Source organism: Microcaecilia unicolor, chromosome 9, assembly GCF_901765095.1.
Source record: "Microcaecilia unicolor chromosome 9, aMicUni1.1, whole genome shotgun sequence".
Classification (NCBI taxonomy): Eukaryota; Metazoa; Chordata; class Amphibia; order Gymnophiona; family Siphonopidae; genus Microcaecilia; species Microcaecilia unicolor.
This window is the reverse complement of record NC_044039.1, coordinates 9,293,779-9,314,497: the sequence shown is the minus strand read 5'-3', so window position 1 is coordinate 9,314,497 and position 20,719 is coordinate 9,293,779. Positions and strand designations below refer to the sequence as shown.

Sequence of the window (20,719 nt, the reverse complement as noted above, 5' to 3'; positions counted from 1 at the left end):
ACAAGAGGATCTTGTAATTACGAGACTGGGCATCTAAATGGCAGATGACATTTAATGTGAGCAAGTGCAAAGTGATGCATGTGGGAAAGAGGAACCCCAATTATAGCTACATAATGCAAGATTCCACGTTAGGAGTCACGGACCAAGAAAGGGATCTAGGTGTCATCGTTGATGGTACGTTGAAACCTTCTGCTCAGTGTGCTGCTGCGGCTAAGAAAGCAAATAGAATGTTAGGTATTATTAGGAAAGGAATGGAAAACAAAAGTGAGGACGTTATGATGGGGAAGTAGCCTAGTGGTTAGTGCAGTGGACTTTGATCCTGGGGAACTGAGTTTGATTTCCACTGCAGCTCCTTGTGACTCTGGGCAAGTCATTTAATCCTCTATTACCCCTGGTACAAAATAAGTACCTGAATATATGTAAACCGCTTTCAATGTAGTTGCAAAAACCTCAGAAAGGCGGTATATCAAGTCCCCTTTCCCCTCGTATCTTAGGCCTTAGATTCCCTACAGGAAGAATTGTTCCGGCAGTGGGTAACGGAGCTGACGTGGGATGGAGCTGTTCTGGACCTGGTGCTTACGAATGGAGAGTACATTTCTGACGTCAAGGTGGCGGACCATTTGGCATCTAGTGATTATCGTATGGTATGGTTCAATATTAAAACAGAAGAGAGGGCTCACTCGAGATTGAAGGTCCTGGATTTCAAAGGAACTAACTTTGCCGAGATGGGGGAATTTCTCAAGGAACAGTTAGCAGGATGGGAACAGCTGAAGGATGTAGAACAGCAATGGACAAGACTGAAAGGAGCTATATTAAAGGCAACTAACCTTTATGTTAGAAAATTACATAAAAGAGGAAAAGAAGGCCTCTCTGGTACTCGAATGCAGTAGCTGAAAAGATAAGGGAAAGGAGGCTAGCCTTTGCTCGTTATAAGAAGACTCAGAAAGATGAAGACAGGAGAGAATACCTAAATAAGCAAAGAGAAGCTGGAAAAACTATCAGGAAAGCAAAGCGGCAAATGGAGGAAAAGATAGCTAATACGGTAAAATTGGGAGACAAGACCTTTTTCAGATATGTAAGTGACCAGAGGAAGGGCCATAATAGCATTGTGAGGCTCAAAGCTGAGGGAGAGAAATGTGTGGAAGATAAGGATAAAGCTGAACTGCTTAACGATTATTTTAGCTCTGTGTTCATGAATGAAAAACCGGGGGTAGGGCTGCAGAAAACAAAGGCTAAAGGGGATGGATGTATGGTAGACCAAGACCCGTTTACGGAGGACTGTGTTCGTGAGGAGCTTGTCAAACTAAAAGTAGACAGAGCGATGGGGCCTGATGGGATATACCCGAGGGATGCTTAAGGAACTCGAAGAAGTTTTGTCGGCTCCGCTGATGGACCTCTTCAATGCTTCCTTAGAAACTGGAGTGGTCCCAGTAGACTGGAGAAGGGCAGATGTGGTTCCTTTGCACAAGAGTGGAAGTAAGGAGGAGGTAGGGAATTACAGACCTGTCGGTGGTGAGTAAGCTAATGGAAACGCTTCTAAAGAGGAGGATTGTGACATTTCTTGAACTTCATGGAATGTGGGACCCAAAGCAGCATAGCTTCACTAGTGGCAGGTCATGTCAGACGAATCTGACTATCTTCTTCAACGCAGTGACCAAACAGTTGGATGTGGGAGGGGCGCTTGATGTGGTATACTTGGATTTCAGCAAAGCCTTTGACACGGCTCCGCACAGGCGACTGATAAATAAATTGAGTGCCCTCGATGCGGGACCTAGAGTAACTGATTGGGTAAAAAATTGGTTGAATGGTAGGAGACAGAGGGTGGTGGTAAATGGAGGATGTGAATGACATGAGGAAGGACCTAGCGAAGCTAGAGGAATGGACAGATATTTGGCAACTAAGGTTTAATCCCCCAAAAATGCAGGGTCATGCACTTGGGTCGCAAAGATCCGAGGGAACGGTACAGTATAGGGGGTGTAGTGCGTCAGTGTGTGAAGGAAGAGCGGGACTTGGGGGTGATTGTGTCTGACGACCTTAAAGCTTTCAACAGGTAGAAAAAGTGACGCCAAAGCCGCCAAAGCCAGAAGGATGCTTGGGTGCATAAAGAGAGGCATGACCAGCAGGAAAAAGGAGATGATAGTGCCATTGTATAAGTCTCTGGTGAGGCCTCATTTGTAGTACTGCGTGCAGTTCTGGAGACCGAACCTACGGAAAGATATAAACAGGATGGAGTCGGTCCAGAATGTGGCTACGAAATTAGTAAGTGGTCTTGAATGCAAAAATTATAGGGACAGGCTTATGAACCTCAACATGTATACGTTGGAAGAGAGGAGGGTTAGAGGAGACATGATAGAAACGTTTTAAATATCTCAAGGGCAGGAAGAGATCCTTTTTCAAATGAAGGAGAGCTCTGGAATGAGGGGGCATACGTCAAAGTTGAGAGGGAATAGGCTTAGGAGCAACCTGAGGAAGTATTATTTCACAGAAAGGGTGGTGGAGGCGTGGAACAGCCTCCTGGTGGAGGTGGCGGAGTCAAGGACTGTTCCAGAATTTTAAAAGGCATGGGATAAGCATGTGGGATCGCTTAGGAACAGGAAGAATTAGGGGTTACAGAGGATGAGCAGACTGGATGGGTCATATGGCCTTTATCTGCCGTCATGTTTCTATGTTTCTATTCCACCAATGCCTAAGAGCCAACCTCATCAGTGATGTCACAATGGCTCAACTGTCCTATTCTTGGCTTACTTTCCCCCCTTAGTGTGTTTCAGTCTCTGTTAACCAGAGCTGATATTGTGATGTCATAATGCCTCATTCCACCAATGCCTAAGACCCAACCTCATCAGTGATGTCACAATGGCTCAATTGTCCTATTCTTGGCTTACTTTCCTCCCTTAGTGTGAAGAGTTTCAGTCTCTGGTAACCAGAGCTCATATTGTGATGTCATAATGGGAATAGGCTTAGGAATAACCTAAGGAAGTATTATTTCACAGAAAGGGTGGTGGAGGCATGGAATGGCCTCTCAGTGGAGGTGGCGGAGTCAAGGACTGTTCCAGAGTTTAAAAAGGCATGGGATAAGCATGTGGGATCGCTTAGGAACAGGAAGAATTAGGGGTTACAGAGGATGGGCAGACTGGATGGGTCATATGGCCTTTATCTGCCGTCATGTTTCTATGTTTCTATTCCACCAATGCCTAAGAGCCAACCTCATCAGTGATGTCACAATGGCTCAATTGTCCTATTCTTGGCTTACTTTCCCCCCTTGGTGTGAAGAGTTTCAGTCTCTGGTAACCAGAGCTGATATTGTGATGTCATAATGCCTCATTCCACCAATGCCTAAGACCCAACCTCATCAGTGATGTCACAATGGCTCAATTGTCCTATTCTTGGCTTACTTTCCTCCCTTAGTGTGAAGTTTCAGTCTCTGGTAACCAGAGCTCATATTGTGATGTCATAATGGGAATAGGCTTAGGAATAACCTAAGGAAGTATTATTTCACAGAAAGGGTGGTGGAGGCATGGAATGGCCTCTCAGTGGAGGTGGCGGAGTCAAGGACTGTTCCAGAGTTTAAAAAGGCATGGGATAAGCATGTGGGATCGCTTAGGAACAGGAAGAATTAGGGGTTACAGAGGATGGGCAGACTGGATGGGTCATATGGCCTTTATCTGCCGTCATGTTTCTATGTTTCTATTCCACCAATGCCTAAGAGCAAACCTCATCAGTGATGTCACAATGGCTCAATTGTCCTATTCTTGGCTTACTTTCCTCCCTTAGTGTGAAGAGTTTCAGTCTCTGGTAACCAGAGCTCATATTGTGATGTCATAATGGGAATAGGCTTAGGAATAACCTAAGGAAGTATTATTTCACAGAAAGGGTGGTGGAGGCATGGAATGGCCTCTCAGTGGAGGTGGCGGAGTCAAGGACTGTTCCAGAGTTTAAAAAGGCATGGGATAAGCATGTGGGATTGCTTAGGAACAGGAAGAATTAGGGGTTACAGAGGATGGGCAGACTGGATGGGTCATATGGCCTTTATCTGCCGTCATGTTTCTATGTTTCTATTCCACCAATGCCTAAGAGCAAACCTCATCAGTGATGTCACAATGGCTCAATTGTCCTATTCTTGGCTTACTTTCCCCCCTTAGTGTGAAGAGTTTCAGTCTGGTAACCAGAGCTGATATTGTGATGTCATAATGCCTCATTCCACCAATGCCTAAGAGCCAATCTCACCAGTGATGTCACAATGGCTCAATTGTCCTATTCTTGGCTTACTTTCCCCCCCTTAGTGTGTTTCAGTCTCTGTTAACCAGAGCTGATATTGTGATGTCATAATGCCTCATTCCACCAATGCCTAAGAGCCAATCTCACCAGTGATGTCACAATGGCTCAATTGTCCTATTCTTGGCTTACTTTCTCCCCTTAGTGTGAAGAGTTTCAGTCTCTGGTAACCAGAGCTCATATTGTGATGTCATAATGGGAATAGGCTTAGGAATAACCTAAGGAAGTATTATTTCACAGAAAGGGTGGTGGAGGCATGGAATGGCCTCTCAGTGGAGGTGGTGGAGTCGAGGACTGTTCCAGAATTTTAAAAGGCATGGGATAAGCATGTGGGATCGCTTAGGAACAGGAAGAATTAGGGGTTACAGAGGATGGGCAGACTGGATGGGTCATATGGCCTTTATTTGCCGTCATGTTTCTGTGTTTCTAGGTATTTATTTTGAAGCACTGTAGCCTCATTATAGCTGGTTAGATGAAAATCAGGTTACAGAGTCCAACCTTTTTGACAAAAAACCAAAGGGTAGGAGACTTTTGAAAACAGCAAGACACTTCCATAATAAACTGCTGTGTATTCTTCATGTCTACCACCCTTCTTCCCGCAACAACAATGCAAAATAAAAGAACAAAAAGGAAAAACAATGAAAATAAAAACATCAGAGAACAAAAAGCAGGAAAAAGAGTGAAGGAATAAGACAAAGAGGCTACGTCAACCTCAGTCCTCTAACCACGGAAACACATATCAACAAGCAGAGATGTACTACTACTACTACTTATCATTTCTATAGCAGTATTAGACGTACGCAGCGCTGTACACATTATATACAGATACTTTCTCTGTCTCTAGAGGACTCATAATCTAAGTTTTTGTTCCTGGGGCAATGTAGGCTTAAGTGACTTGCCCAAGGTCACAAGGAGCTGCAGTGGGAATATACCCAGTTCCCCAGGATCCAAGTCCACTGCACTAACCAGTAGGCTACTCCTCCACTAGCAACATTCCATGTAGAATCTCAACTAGTAGCAACATTCCATGTAGAATCTCAAATAGGGAAAGAGAAATGGGACTTGATATACTGACTTGGTTTACATAGTACATTCAGGTACTTCTTTGTACCTGGGGCAGTGGAGGGTCAAGTGACTTGCCCAGAGTCACAAGGAGCAGCAGTGGGAATTGAATCCAGGTCACCAGGATCAAAGCCTGCTGCACTAACCAAAGACTTACAAGCTAATGTATCTTCATTGGACTCACTTTAAGCATTTCATTGCATAGAAAGCTTATCACTGAATATTTTTTTGTTGGTTGACCTCTAGTCCCATGGACCAAGCACACTACTTTATCCAATATTCTAGCCATCATTTGATGCTTGACGAGGAAGCGATGAGGATGATGGAGTGATTGCGAAGCCTCCACTGGGGAAGAATTGATTGGAACAGAACATTGTGTTCAGGGCTTGGAGTTTAACATAATTGAACTCACTGTCCAGGGCTTAATTCTATGGACTCTCCCTTCCTCCCATAATCAAAAGAGCATGAATGGAAGTGGACATAATTTCTTGCATACAAATGCTTCATAATTGCATTTTTCTTTTTCAGTATCCAAAATAAACTGCCAGTATTTGCTTGGACAAACATTGCTGTTCAAAACCAGGAGTTTCCATGAAAGAAAAAAAAAACACCCTGACCCGATTGCAATCACAAAAGAAGTATTTGAATAAGCCCTTAGGCTACTTTGTATTAAGCTTTGCTAAAACATGCTGTGCTTTTAATAAACTATCAGCTCTAATGAAGAAAACATTCAGTAATAAAGGTCACTGCCCTTGGCTACTTACATCTCTGCAAGAACAAAGATATTGTCGTTCTGAAGTCAATCATTAAATGAAACATATCATAGATGTAAATAGAGAGGGTTAAAGAGATCTAGAAGAACAATGAGCAGGCCTACACGCCTCAATGGCGCAGACGGCACAGGGGTAGAGTCTCCTAGCTCTAAGCCAAGAGTTCAAATACAGCTCAGGCCATTAGTAACTGGAAGTCATTATTAGGTGATGACTGTTCAGTGACTGATGTGAAATGAGGGATGACTCCTGTGAGTCCATCTTGGGCAAGAGCCCACACGCCATAGAAACCCGTGCGTTACTAAGACTTTCTCCAAGGAAATGAACTATTGTCTCCTTCTCCCCTAAAGTGTTCTCTTGAGAAATGGACTGAAGCACAATTGATAAGTCTCTAAGGGGTGGGCACCTCCCATCTCCTGTTCCTACTGCATTGAAGAGCCCGACTCAAAAGTGTTTGGGATTTCATGCCTCAGAAAACCCTACATCGGACGATAAACGGCACTTTATCCAGACTCAGTCCTGATCCACAAATAATTTTTAATACTGTTCCTTGCCTTAGATTTTCTGTAATGACTCATCTCAAAGACCCATTAAGACCAGCAGCCATTCCAGGCCACTTGGGAAAACCTTGCAGGTCCTAAAGGGACAATCCATTCCCTGCTGATGATTGCCAGATGTTAAGAGTTGACAATCCCTCATGTCTGTCTAGCTTAATTAATTGTAAATGGATCTGTCCCCTAGAATCCTACTCAAGCCTCTTCTTTTTTAAAACCTGGCTATAGTACTAACCCTTGAGCAAAATCTATGGCATCTATTTATTTACTAAGATTTATTTACTGCCTTTTTGAAGGAATTCACTCAAGGCGGTGTACAGCAAGAACAACTCAAACTATAGACAATTACAGCAGTAAAAATAGTCAAACAATACAAAGTATAGCATAGTTTGCTACATTACAATGTCAACACAATACACAATAAAGCATTTTAATAGACAGCATAGGGTGTATGCAAAGATGGAACATATAGCTAGATGAGACAGAGTAACAGGAGTAAGAAAATAAGGAACTCATTTAAAGAAAGTTACAAATGAGGTCAGAAAGGTGCTTGAACGTTATCTTAGCTAGGTTAGGAGTGGATAAACATGTCCTGCTACAGTCTTTGCAGCCGGTGTCATTTACTTCTTCCGTTAAAGGCCTGGTTGAAGAGCCAACTTTCACCTGCTTCCTGAAGTAGAGATAGCCTTGCATTGAGCGAAGCCTGTCAGGGAGTGCATTCCAGAGCATGGGGGCTACTCCGGAGAAGGTTTGCTTGTGGGTATCACATCCTGTGATGTGCTTTACTTAGTAACATAGTAAATGACGGCAGATAAAGACCTGAACGGTCCATCCAGTCTGCCCAATAAGATGAACTTATATTACATGGTATGTACTACTTTAAATGTATACCCGAGTTTGATTTGTCCCTGCCTTTCTCAGGGCACAGACCGTAAAAGTCCACCCAGCACTGTTCCTGTACTAAAAGTTCTGAAGCTAACGTCGAAGCCCCTTAAAATTTACACTCCAGCCCATCCATATCTATTCAGCCACGATCAGGGCGCAGACCGCAGAAGTCCGCCCAGCATTGGTTTTACTCTCCAATTACTGGCGTCGTCACCCAATCTCCACTAAGATTCCGTGGATCCATTCCTTCTACACAGCTTTGGAGAGGGTGTGACTATGGAAACTCCTTGGACGGACCTTAGTGATCTTGAAGGTGTGTAGTGGGAAGTCCTGTTCAAGTACTCTGGGTCATTTCCTTAAGGACTTGGAAGGTTAAACTAATTCCACAGTGTAACTGGGCATTGACTGGAGAAATTCTCTCTCAATATTTTTTCCACTACCAGTTAGTTCTAGGACTAGGGGACATGCCAGGAAATTATTTAAGACCATCCCATATTAACATATTCCCTAGCACTCAAATTCTGACCCCAAACATTGAGATTGCAGCCCGAGCAGCCATTTTGCAGCTATACACATTAAGGGGGGAAATTCTATATATGGTGCCTTAAAAATTAGCTCTGAAAAACCACGTAGTAAGCATGATTCTATAAACTACGCCAAAGTTATGCATAGTTTATAGAATATGCTCACGTACCGTTGTGACTAAAATTTAAGTGAACCCATTTAGGCCACCTAAAACCAAGCCTAAATACCTGTGCCTAAGTTAGGTGCAGATCGGGTGTATTCCATAATACTGCGCATAGTTTTCTGAAAACATCCACAACCCACCCATTCCATGCCCCCTTTTTGACTGTACACAACGCACACTGCGTTATAGAATACATCTAGAAAGTTATGTGCATTAATTCTAATTAAAGCCAATTAGTGCCTCTAATTGGTTAAGTACCAATTATCGGCGCTGATTGGCTTGTTAATCAATTTAGTGTGCACAATTTGGCCATGTGGCCAAATTAGCGCACACAACTAAAAGTGCCGTATATAGAATTTGGGGTTAAGCCCCTAATTCTATAAACATGTGCTCACAATTTTACGCTTGCCCCGGATTCTATAAATGGTGCACAAATTTCTGCACATAAAGTTGCGTGCTACCCCAAGATGCGTATGCAACTAAATTGGCTGAGTCAATTAGCAACAGTAATTGCGCTCTAAGAATCAATTATTGAAGTTAACTTGCAACAATTTGGATTTGCATACACATCTCGCTAAACATTTTCCTATAAAGATCCGTGTACAAATCTTATAGCGCACGACTCAAAATGGGGCATGGAAGGGGCCTGGGTGGGTCAGGGGCTTTCGGTAAAGATGTGTGAAATGTTACAGAATTCTGGAGATCTGCGCTTAAATTACGCACCAGGAATTACATCAGGTTTCAGTTGGTGTAAATCCTCACAACAACAGAAAGAAGAATCAAAATACCATATAAAAATTAGAACACTTCTAAATATAAACCATGGTAAGTGCATAGGAAATACAGGAATCACAATAACTTATTCTGAAAAATTAGGAAGAAAAGATCTCATCAAGACCAAGATCAACAATATCAGGGCTCGAATCAAATATAGCATCCTTACAATGTGATTGGTCAAAACATCATCGGTCTAGAAAAACCTCCAAAAATTGTTGGGTAGATCTAGTAAATATCAAAACTTTATCATTGATAACATCTACCAAACAAAAGAACATCAAAAAATAATTGAAAATGACACTTAGCTTAAGGAGCACAGCAAAATAGTATCACCGTACGTGGGTTTGTCTGTTCCACAGGATCGAAGCCTGTAAAGAACCTGGTCTGTAGGCATTTTCCGGCAATTCATTACATAGCGCCAAAACTATCTCATGAAGTAGGCAAAAGTCCTGATGGGGACTCGTTTCGCAGAGGGCTTCTTCCGGAGACCTTGCCGAATGACAACTTATGCTGTGCTGTTGAGTTTGGATGTTTACTAGATGTACTCAACAATTTTTGGAGATTTTTCTAGACTGATGATGATGTTTTGACTGATCACACCGTAAGGGTTCTACATTTGATTCGAGCCCCAATATTGTTGATCTTGGTCTTGATGAGGTCTTTTCCTTCTTTTTTTTTTTGAGAATACGTTATTGTGATTCCTGTATTTCCTAAGCACTTACCATAGTTTATATTTAGAAGTAAATCCTTGCACCTAAAGCCTGGCGTGGAAATCCGCTGTAATTACTGTTCCGTTTACGGTGTGCAACTCGAATCAGCGTTTATAGAAAAGAGCTCCGCACAGATTTTTTTTTTTTTCAGTGTCATTGGCTTCCTTAAGGAATTTATTTATGGAGATCAGCAACACAAGATTGACCTGAAAATGTGAAAACCATCCAGACTACAGAAACCCAACGCACTGCCCCATTCCTTGATGTGAAGGAGCTAAAGAATTTGTGGCTTTTACTTTCCACAAAGACCTCACTTTTCCTCTGCTTTCTGCTCAATACCCATACTTATCCTTCTATCTCCTCTGTGCTACCCAGCTGTCTGAAACTCTGACTGGCCGCTTCCTTTTGTGTGTGTGTGTTTTCTTTTTAAGGTAAAAAGACACCTTTCACATTCACAACCTGGCCACATTTTCAGAGAAAGGCAGGCATTTTGCAACAAAGAGTGAGAGATGCCATCAGGTTATCTGGAAACCCACCACTGAAAATGTAGCCGAACCTTTCAAATCAACACAAAGGAAACCTTGTTTGGCTTACCTTGCTTTTTAAGAACACTTATACAATGAGATTTCACCAGGATATTCTGCCTGGCTGGAAAGGACATGGTCTAAACACACAGGACAGCAGTACAGAACCCTTGAAATTCCAAGAGATCAAAAGGGAAATTTAGAAATGGGGACAAGAAAGAAAGAAAGGAGCTTCTCAAACTTTCTCCGCACTGGTTGCAAAGATGACAGCATAGGCTCTGGGGCCCATCAACTGAAAAATGTTGCAATTAAAAATTCCATCTTTCAAAACCGTTGGCAGCCATCAATCAGCACTTGAGGGACTTCTTCCACTTAAAGTACTTTTCCTATGACGTATTTCAAGTGTACTTACAGGGACTGAAGAGTGCGCAGGTTGTGGAAGGCTTCGCTGGGGACTTGTTTTAAGCGATTGTTCTGCAGCATTCTAGTGATCAGCACAAGAAAAGAAAAACAGAAAAACGGCAGTGAAGCCCAGAGCTTTTAAGGGATAAACAGACCAGCATCAATGTTTCTGTCTGCATCCCATTTTGGTAAAGCTGAGCACAAACTTCTCACCTACGCTGTCTTCATAGACTTTTCTCTGTAGCAAAGTTACCTTATTATAATCAGGCAGGCAGAATTCAAATTCTTTGTCTTAAGATTTTGCATCCTGACCAAAAGTCAGTAGGCTCCCTTCCCCCTACCCAGCCAGTAAAGTTTTCAGAATATCCATCACCAGCATGCATGAGACATAGCTGCACGTGGAGGCCTGAGTAGTACCATGAGACTACCACTAGAGCACACAGCAACCATTTTCTAGATGGAGTCACTAGGGGCAGGAGTGAGTGGGGATCACTCCTTCCTGGCCTATTCCATTGACCAAAGATGATATGATGGGCCCTTGGGGGAGGGGGGAGGAGGGGTTGATGGCAGAGGGGCAGGAGGGCAGGAGGTGGACTGGAAAAATTCACAGATCCATTTATGCAGGTCCAGGTCGATATTCAGGTGGGCAGAAGCAGAATTTCAATACTGGGACTCAGCCATGGCCTGGCACTGAAAATCCAGGTCTAACTTAGTCAGTGCCAGTCAGCATTTAAAAAACGCTGACTGCCACTAGCTGAATATTGGCCAGTATAAAATTATACCACTTAGTCACCTTCTGATCACCCATCCATCTCTTCCTGGTTTCCCACCCTTTGCCCTTGAAACTGCTTCTTGGTTCTGATATTTGTCATCTCTTGCTCATTCTTACCTGAGGAAGAAGGTTCTGGCCTTCAAAAGCTAGTTACAAATGTATTAATTCGGTCCAATGAAATTGGTATCATCTTTTTGCTTTTGCTTTATTTCTATTAACTATAAACATTTTTGACAGTGGTGTCTGTTTGTTTTCAATGACCTTGGAACAAAACCACCTGTGGATTCCAACCAACCTACCTTCTTTTCTATTTTTATTTATTTCAAAATATTTATATTCCATATTTTCCACAGTTCCTAGCGGATTAAAAAGTTACATACATAATAACATTTTCAATTATGACAGAGTATATTAACAAAAAAATATTACATTGAAAGTGGGCCACAATTTCTGATATAATTCAGCTATTTTTAAGACATATAGAAGTCCTAAATTTATACCTGGATGTTTTCTTCATCTGGTTCTTAATGCTCTGCATTTTCAAACGGATTGTTCTATAACTGGGATGGGTAACCGCAGTCCTCCAGGACCACTAGTCTGTCGGGTTTTCAAGATTTCCACAATGAACATGCATGGGATCGATTGGCATACAATGGAACAGTGGAGCAGCCACAGGTGGGCCTGGGTGGGCTGGGGCCCACCCAACAGTAGCACAGATTTAGCGGTAGCTGGTGGGGATCCCAAGCTCTGCCTTTGATGGTAATGAAAACGCTGCTCTCCACGATACCGGCACCTGCGCATGCCTTCTGCAGACTGCCAAGGTGGAAAGAAGCGTTTTCCTGCCAGCTCTGATATATCTTTTTGGTGGTGGTGGTGGGGGGGGAGGGGAAGAGAACACTTGCTGCCCACCCACTTCTTGCCTAGGCCCACCCAAAATCTGTTGTCTGGCTACGCCCCTGCAATGGAAGCAGTACATACAAATCAATCTCGCGCCTATACATCGTGGAAATCTTGAAAACCTGACTGGGTTATGGCCGTCGAGGATCGCGGTTGCCCACTCCTGTTCTATATCATCTTGTAAACTGTAATGACGATTGCGATCACCTACATTAAAACGGAAAATCGCCTCTCCTGTGAAGCTCCTGAATTGCTGCTGTGCTCATTGACACAAAATATTGGGGGAAATGTGACAACTGCTTTGTAACTTTTTCTGCTGTTCAATGAACAGCTGCAACCAATAGAAACTGTGGGACCAGGAGGCACCAACATCGCCATTTGGGTGGAAATTTGCCCAGTCACATCTTTTGCTGTAAAAGTTTTCTCCTCCCAATGCAAAACCACTTTTCCCGTCATATTTTGTTTGCAATCAGCACAGCTGTTCTGAGCAAGTTGCTTCCAGACTATTATTTCTCTAGTTTGAAGTGTGTGTGTGTGTGTGTGTGTGTATGTGTTTTGCTCATACAAATCAAAGTGGGGAAACACAATGGTGCGAAAGGTGTTTTATTGGCCCTTTCTAAGGGGTCCTTTTATAAAGCAGCCATAAGCCCAACATGGGCTTACCGCTCGCTAAAACAGAAGTACCGCCGAGCTACTGTCGCCGCCCAGCAGTAATTCCCACCCCCAGTGCATGCTATTTCCGGCGCTGTGTACCCGGTGGTAATCGGGCACTGCCGCATGCTGCCCGGCTACTGCCGGGTTAACGCAGGAGCCCTCACCGCCACCTCAATGGGTGGTGGTAATTGCTCCCCCCCTGAAATGGCCATGCGGTAAGTGCTTCACTTGCAGCATGGTCATTTCTTTAAAAAAAAAAAAAAAAGACCTGCCTTTTACCTGCTGCGGTAAAAGGAGGCCCACTTTTGCCACAGCTTCATAAAAAGGACCCATAAATGGACTTGCTCAAAGGAAATTTGGGATACAACCGATTTAAGCTAAACAGATTTTTTTTGAAGCACTTCAGAAACAGCAGCATACATATACATAACAAAAATGAAGAGATTACTTACAACACTTTCAGACTGGAAAGGCCTGCAAACGCTCCCTTGGGAATATATGTCAGGTCATTTCCTGCAAGACGTCTGCAAGGTTGAAGAGGAAAAAAAAGAAAAGATTTCTTTCCATATGGCATTGATTTGACTGTTGAATAGTCTTATCCTAAGCTTTGCGTGACTACGTTAAAATGTTGCTTTTATTAACATTTGTTCCAAATCCAGATTTCCAATTATTATTCTTGTTTCAGGGTTAATAAAAAATGACACAAAAGCTCTGGGAGCTTACCCCTGGCTTCTATAAATGGCGACTACAGTTGTGCGTGCAATTTGATTGCTTAACAAGCCAAACGGTGCTAATAATTGGCCACTCAAAAGCAATTACTGGCACTAATTAGAATTTACATGTGCAACTTTCTAAGTGTATTCTATAAAGTAGTGTGCGTAAATTCTCATACACGGCTCTCAAAAGGGGGTGTGGCCATGGGAGGGGCATGGGTGGTGGTGATGGGCATTCGTAAAAATTAGGTGCACTGTTTTAGAATATGCCCGACCCATGCCTAAGTTAGGTGAAGGCATTTGCACCAGGTTTTAGTTGGTGGAAATGGTTGCACCCAGGGGCCTAGCCAGACTTCGGTGGGAGGGGGGGTCCAGAGCCCGAGGTGAGGAGGCACATTTTAGCCCCCCCCCCGGCGCCGCTGACCCCCTACCATCATTGCTGACCGCCACCACCACCGACGACCCTCTCGACCCCCCCTCGCCGCCAACCCACCGTCGCCTACCTTTGCTGGTGGGGGACCCCAACCCCCGCCAGCCGAAGTCTTCTTCTTCCGGCGCAAGGCTTCGTTCTGTTTCCGAGTGTGATGTCCTGCACGACAACGTGCAGGACATCAGACTCAGAAACAGAACGAAGCCTTGCGCCGGAAGAAGAGGATTTCAGCTGGCGGGGGTTGGGTCGAGAGGGTCATTGGCAGGGGGGGGGGGGGTCCAGGGCCAAATCTATGGGGACTAGGGGGCATGCGATGAAACTACAGTGTAGTAAATTTAAAACAAATCAGAGAAAATTTTTCTTCACCCAACGCATAATACACTATCAATTTTTCCATTCGTTCAACGCCTGGAGTAATACGATTCATAGCTTTTACTCCATTATGTAGTGATCCATCCTTAAAACAGTTCCTTCCAGAATGAAATCCTGAGGATAGCAATCTGATGTTAATTGTTTCCTTCAGAAGTCAACCTCTACTGTAACAAATCTTCTTGGTCACAAATTTGTTTTCTAAATTCCCACTGGTTACAAAGAGAACACCACAGTCCGACACATTAGAAAGTCTCATAAACGTTTAAAGGCATCACAAGTCATTGTTTTTAAATGGTAATATGCCTACGCCTAGCAATATTTGATTGACCACTTCAAAATTATACATGGATTTGTTATCAATGGAAACCTGAAGATCAAAATTCTGCACTCACAGCCAAAAACAGGGAACGGTCAGGGAAGTTGTGAAAACATTGACGCTAAATACGCTTTTCTTTTGGCAGTAATTCCTCAGATGACACAAATGAACTAAACTAAAAATAAACTTTGATAGAAGATGGGAAGCTTAAAAGGGTCAGCATTTTAGAGGCCACGGGGTCCAGGAGAAAACCAGACTCTCGAAGTTGTGATTCTTTTTCTGGACCAGCATGAAAACTATCCACAGATTTTGCAGTCCACGAGATCCAAATGAGTCCCTTTATGTTTCAATGATTTTTATTGACAGCAAATCAAATACAGTTACATCCATCTGGAAACTTACATGTTAGTTCTTTGCTATCTAACATTATATAACTATTCAACTCCCTCCCCTCTTTCCCAACCCCCCCACCCCCACCCCTTTTCTCCCCTTCCCTTATTAACTTCTAGATATAACAGTAAGGAAGAGCATTAGGAATTAGGTGGCAAGTAAATGTCTCTTTGCTGATGGTTGTAGCGTATTCCAGAATTTGCCCCAAGTCTGTTGCAGCCGTCTTCCTTCTTCTGAGTTTAGGTCTCGGACTGCGCATCGTTCCAGTTTGGATAGATCTATCATAAGTATTCTCCATTGAGCAATGTTCGGTCCTTTCCGATCCATCCAACCATTTAAAATCACTTTCTTTCCTGTCAATATTGCGCGTTGCAGAAATCTGCGATATCCCGGCAATGCCGGCTTGACATATTGAGTCCCTTTATATCAGATATTACATCGTACACGGATGATTTTCATGCTGGCCAAATACATGGCATTTCAGCCTGCAAAACTAAACTTTTAAAGGTCCTTTTGGAAATTCCTGCACGAGTCATCTAAGGCGATCAATGAACAGACTCCTTGGGTGACCCTTACTGCAGAATATCAATATGGTTAAGGGACGTTTGAAAAAAATGAGTTTTCTTTTTGTGAACTTAAATCAAGAACTATACATTGCTACTGCATTTAAGTATTAGCCTCAGCACTTGCAAACTTAAACCTCAACCCTTTCATCTATGCGGATGATATTACAGTGTACATCCCTTTTCAATCCTCAATATCAGAAGTTGCCAACCTCATAGATGCATGTTTTACCACTTTAGAACACTGGGCCAAGGTGTTCCGATTCAGGCTCAACAGGGAAAAAACTCACTGTCTCATCCTCTCGTCCACGTACGCTCATGTATCTGACACTATGCTTCCAGTTCTGGGCTCGGCCCTCCCGATTGCCAACAGCTTGAGACTTTTAGGAATACATCTGGACTCACATCTCCAGCTGGTTGATCATGTACATTTGGTCACCAAAAAAATGTTCCAGGCAACGTGGAGGCTTCGGCGCATCAGATACCTCCTTCCAAGAGACTTGTTTCGAACCCTTGTCCACTGGCTTGTCCTATCCCATCTGGACTATTGTAGTGGTATTTACGTGGGTTGTCAGGCCTCCTTATTGAAAATGCTCCAAACGGCTCAGAACACTGCGGCGAGGCTCATCCTTAGAGTAAGGCGTTTTGAACATGCCGAACCCCTGCGCTTTAAACTTCATTGGCTGCCTGTACACGAGCGAATTGCTTTTAAGATCTGTTCCCTGACGCATAAAATCATCTATGGGACTGCACCGGAATACATGCTCCCCTTGATTGACCTTCCGCCTAGAAATGCCAACCCTGCTGCTCGGTCCTATCTCTACCTCCATTTTCCGACCTGTAAGGGAGTAAAGTACAAGAAAATCTTTGCCTCGTCCTTCCGTTACTGGAGTCCCAAACACTGGAATTTGTTACCTCATCACCTTAAAACTCAAGAAGACCATGGCCTTTTTAAGAAGTTGTTAAAGACATTCCTCTTTGCTAAGATTTACTCCTCAACTTACAATGTTGATTAATGTATCCTTTGTCCCCTTCCCTATCTAGTTCACTCTGTTAGATGCTTGCATAACCTTTAAGTTTGTACTTTTATTTAACTTACTGTAAGCCACATTGAGCCTGCACGAGTGGGAAAATGTGGGATATAAGCAACAAATAAATAAATAAATAAATAAATATTACCACGTAGAATCAAGACAGAAGGAACTGGACTACAGCCCTTTGCCGCAAGATGTACTGAAAATGATAGTTTGCACTGAAGTAATTGCTCATATTTTGTTTCCTGACAGCACCAATTTGTCCTATGACATCGTCCTGTTACTTGCAAATAACTTGTGGCTGGTGGTAGGGTTATTTATGCAACGTGAATCTCTGTGGTGGTGGGGTGACCAATCACAAGAAAACTTTTTAAAATGAAGACAATTGTCGGACCAAGGCTTTGTGTCTCACTAGGCATCTGTACTGGGACTGGAGCTATTTAACATATTTATAGATGATCTGGAAATCGGAACGATGAGTGAGGTGACTAAATTTGCAGATGGCACGAAACTATTCAAAGTTGTGGATTGTAAAAAAATTGCAGGAAGACCTTAGGAAACCAGAAGACTGGGCATCGAAATGGCAAATGAAATTTAATGTGGATAAACGCGAAGTGATGCGAAGAATAATCTGAATAACAGTTAACTGATGCCAGGGTCCCAGAACTCAAGAAAAAGATAAGAACAGACCAATGGTCCATCTAACCCAGTACCCTGCTTCCGGCAGTGGCCAATCCAGGTCACATGTACCTGGCAGAAACTCAAAGAGTAGCAACATTCCGGAACCCCAAACAGTAGCAACATTCCAGAATCCCACATGGTAGCAACATTCTGTTCTACCAATCCCAGGGCAAGCAGCGGCTTCCCCCATGTCCATCTCAATAACAGACTGTGGACTTTTCCTCCAGGAACTTGTCCAAACCTTTTTTAAACCTAGATATACTAACTGCTATTACCACATCCTCCAACAGCGAGCTCCAGAGCTTAACTGTTCTTTGAGTGAAAAAATATTTCCTCTTATTTGTTTTAAAAGTATTTCTATGCAATTTCATTGAGTGTCCCCTGGTCTTTTTTTCTTTTTGAAACAGTGGAAATTTGATTCACTTTTATCCATTCTACACCATTCAGGATTTTATAGACCTCAATCATATCCCCCCTCAGCTGTCTTTCCAAGCTGAAGAGCCCTAACCTCTCTAGCCTTTCCTCATACGAGAAGAGTTCCATCCCCTTTATCATTTTGGTTACTCTTCTTTGAACCTTTTCTAATTCTGCTATATCTGTTTTGAGATATGGTGATCAGAATTGAAGGCAATACTCAATGGCCACGGGTTCCAAAGACAAAGGGGACAATCTCAGGTAAAAGAGGATTTATTGATCAAGGATTCGACACAATGCTGTATTTCGGCATGAAAGGCCTGCTTCAGGAGCCTAAAACCAAATATGTGATAAACATACAATAAATAACACATTAAAAAATAAACATGAATAACTTGGGACTCCTGAAGGCCTTTCCAGCCGAAACACAGCGTTGTGTCGAGTCCTTGATCAATAAATCTTCTTTTACCTGAGATTGTTCCCTTTGTCTTTCAAGCCCGTGGTCATCCACCCACCGTTTTCCTCTCCATTTCAGCATTCCCGTGGGGGTCTTTGAGTTCTCTGCATCTGCGGATTTCTGTTGGAGCAGGCACGACTCAGGCAGGAGAGGTCTTCAGCTGGTGAGGCTTTGAGCCCTACCAGCCATGAAAGCAGAGGGTCCCCAGATAAAAGTGAGAGGGCCCAGGCCCTGAGGACCCCCCGTGGCTATGCCACTGCATCTGGGGTTCTCAATCCAGTCCTAAGGACACTCAGGGCCATTCAGGATATCCAAAATCAATATGCAAAAGATACATCTGCATGCATTACCATCACTATATGCAAATCTATTTGTGCTTATTCATGTAGCTACCCTGGAAATCTGACTGGCTGGGTGTGTCCCAAGGGCTGGTTAAGAACCACTGTCTTATACAGAAATCAGAACCATCCACTGCTGGCATTAGACACATGACATTAGAATTCAAATATGGCAAAACCTAAGCTCCCATTCAAGCATTTTAACTGGAGTTTGGTTCATCTAAATTAGTAAACAGCATAAAACATATGAGAACTAGAAGTTCAGCCTCAATGAACTTTTGAAAGTCAGTCTGCTTGTTTTTTTTTTTTTTTTTCTTATATTAGCAGCTGATAATAATCCAAAAAAAAGAAAAAAAATTTCTGGCAGTATATATTTCCTGCTAGTTAAACTTGTTTCAAACAAGAAGGCACAGCAGAACCTTCCCCCCTCCTCCACCTCCAAAAGAAATACTTTTATTGGGTTGACAGCAATGTCCCTTCCTGGTCCTCTGTTTAAGAGCAAGAGTTATCTCATTAGTCTTGAGTTTTACTGTTGGCAGAACTCAGAAGCATTAGCAGCCTCTGCTAACTGAACGCTTTTTATTGGAACGAACGGCATGGGGTGCTGCAAGGCAGGATTGAGGTGCATTGTGAGAACCGTGTGGGAAAGTCAGTCCTCTGCCTTCCTACTCAGTGTCTAGTACTTGAGACATTTCAAGAAGTCACACAATTTGTGCTTTACTAGGCTCCCTGCGTCCTGTCCCTCTACGTCACCATCTTGCTATTGTTTCCTGTTCTCAAAAACAGTTTTCATGGGGGGGGGGGGGGGGGGGGGGGAAGAGAGAGGGAGGATTAAAAATAAGAAATCCTACTGGGATAATTATGAAACAAGATGTATTGTGAATGAAGTTCCAGTAGCTTTAATGCTGAGCACGGAGGAACTTTCATTGCATCAGTAAGGTAAAGCAAAGAGACCCAACAAAGTCAAGGATGACAACTCAAAAGAGTTGCAAAAGAATTAGAGAGGAATAATTTTTTGAATAGGGGTTTGCATTAGGAGGGAGGGAGGGGGGGAAGAGAGAGAGAGAGAGAGAGAGAGAGAGAGGATGCTGCATAGGGGAGGGTGACAGAGAGAGACAGAGTGAGAAGGTGCTGCAGAGTGGAGGGGGGAGAAGTTGCTTCATGTGGGGGGAAAGAGAGAGATAGAGGAGATGCTGTATTTTGGGGGGAGGGGAGCGAGGAGATGCTGTCCGGCAGGGGAGAAAGAGTGCAACTCATTCATTAGGGTGCCCCACCCTCTTCCTTTTCCTGAGGTGATCTTGCTACCAATGCGCTGAAATAAAAGTACCAGAAAATTAACAGCAAGTTATTGTACACGCATTTCTTACATGATTTATGTTATACTCATACTGTAAAACCCTGTTTTAAGTACCCGGTAATTAAACCCATGCTTTGTGTTCTCTGTCACGTAAAGGTGTATTTCGGTTAAGCCTTTCTAGCATTCTTAGAAAACAATTTACCTGGTTTTGACAGTTATATAACTCTCAAATATAAATGACCCATAAGGAGATCCCACTTACAGCTGTTTGTTGACTTGCATATCCCAAGTTACTTTATTGGATAAAAGGCAAGAAACTAGGCAACTAGAAAACTAAAGGATAATTAAGGATAACCTTAAGAGAAAATATTATAATTAGTTCCAAAACAGAACAAAAAATAAATAAAACACTTTAAAAACAAATCCCCGAGTCTTCGGATACATGACAACAGCAATGCTACTTCATTCTCTTCGGACTTGGTTGAAGGGGGAACAATAACTGTCCATAACCATCTTCAGAAACAGCAGCCAGGCAAAGCCCACATGTATCAGATTGCATCATTGTCTTTTTTAACATCTGCGCCTTCAGAAATCAGCCCAGTCCCATGCCCCGTGGTACAAGAAGAGCAACCAGACACAGAGAAGGCCTTTAAATGCAGTGTGGTATAGAGTCTGTGCAGCACCGAAACACTTCTAATGCATGTCTAGCTCTAAAGTATTCGCTTGTCAGTTCCAGTTTTTTTGGAC

At 43.0% G+C, this 20,719-nt stretch overlaps 1 protein-coding gene across 1 annotated transcript in view; it reads right to left on the bottom strand.

The window, feature by feature from the left end:
• The window catches only part of LGR5 (leucine rich repeat containing G protein-coupled receptor 5), a 140,467-nt gene that overhangs the window by 56,333 nt on the left and 63,415 nt on the right, over window positions 1–20,719 (bottom strand). Inside the window, exons 3-4 of the mRNA XM_030214381.1 lie at window positions 13,420–13,491; window positions 10,655–10,726 (exon numbers count right to left, since the gene is read on the bottom strand). Coding sequence (XP_030070241.1) covers window positions 10,655–10,726; window positions 13,420–13,491 — 144 coding nt within the window. The remainder of the gene's footprint in view (window positions 1–10,654; window positions 10,727–13,419; window positions 13,492–20,719) is intronic.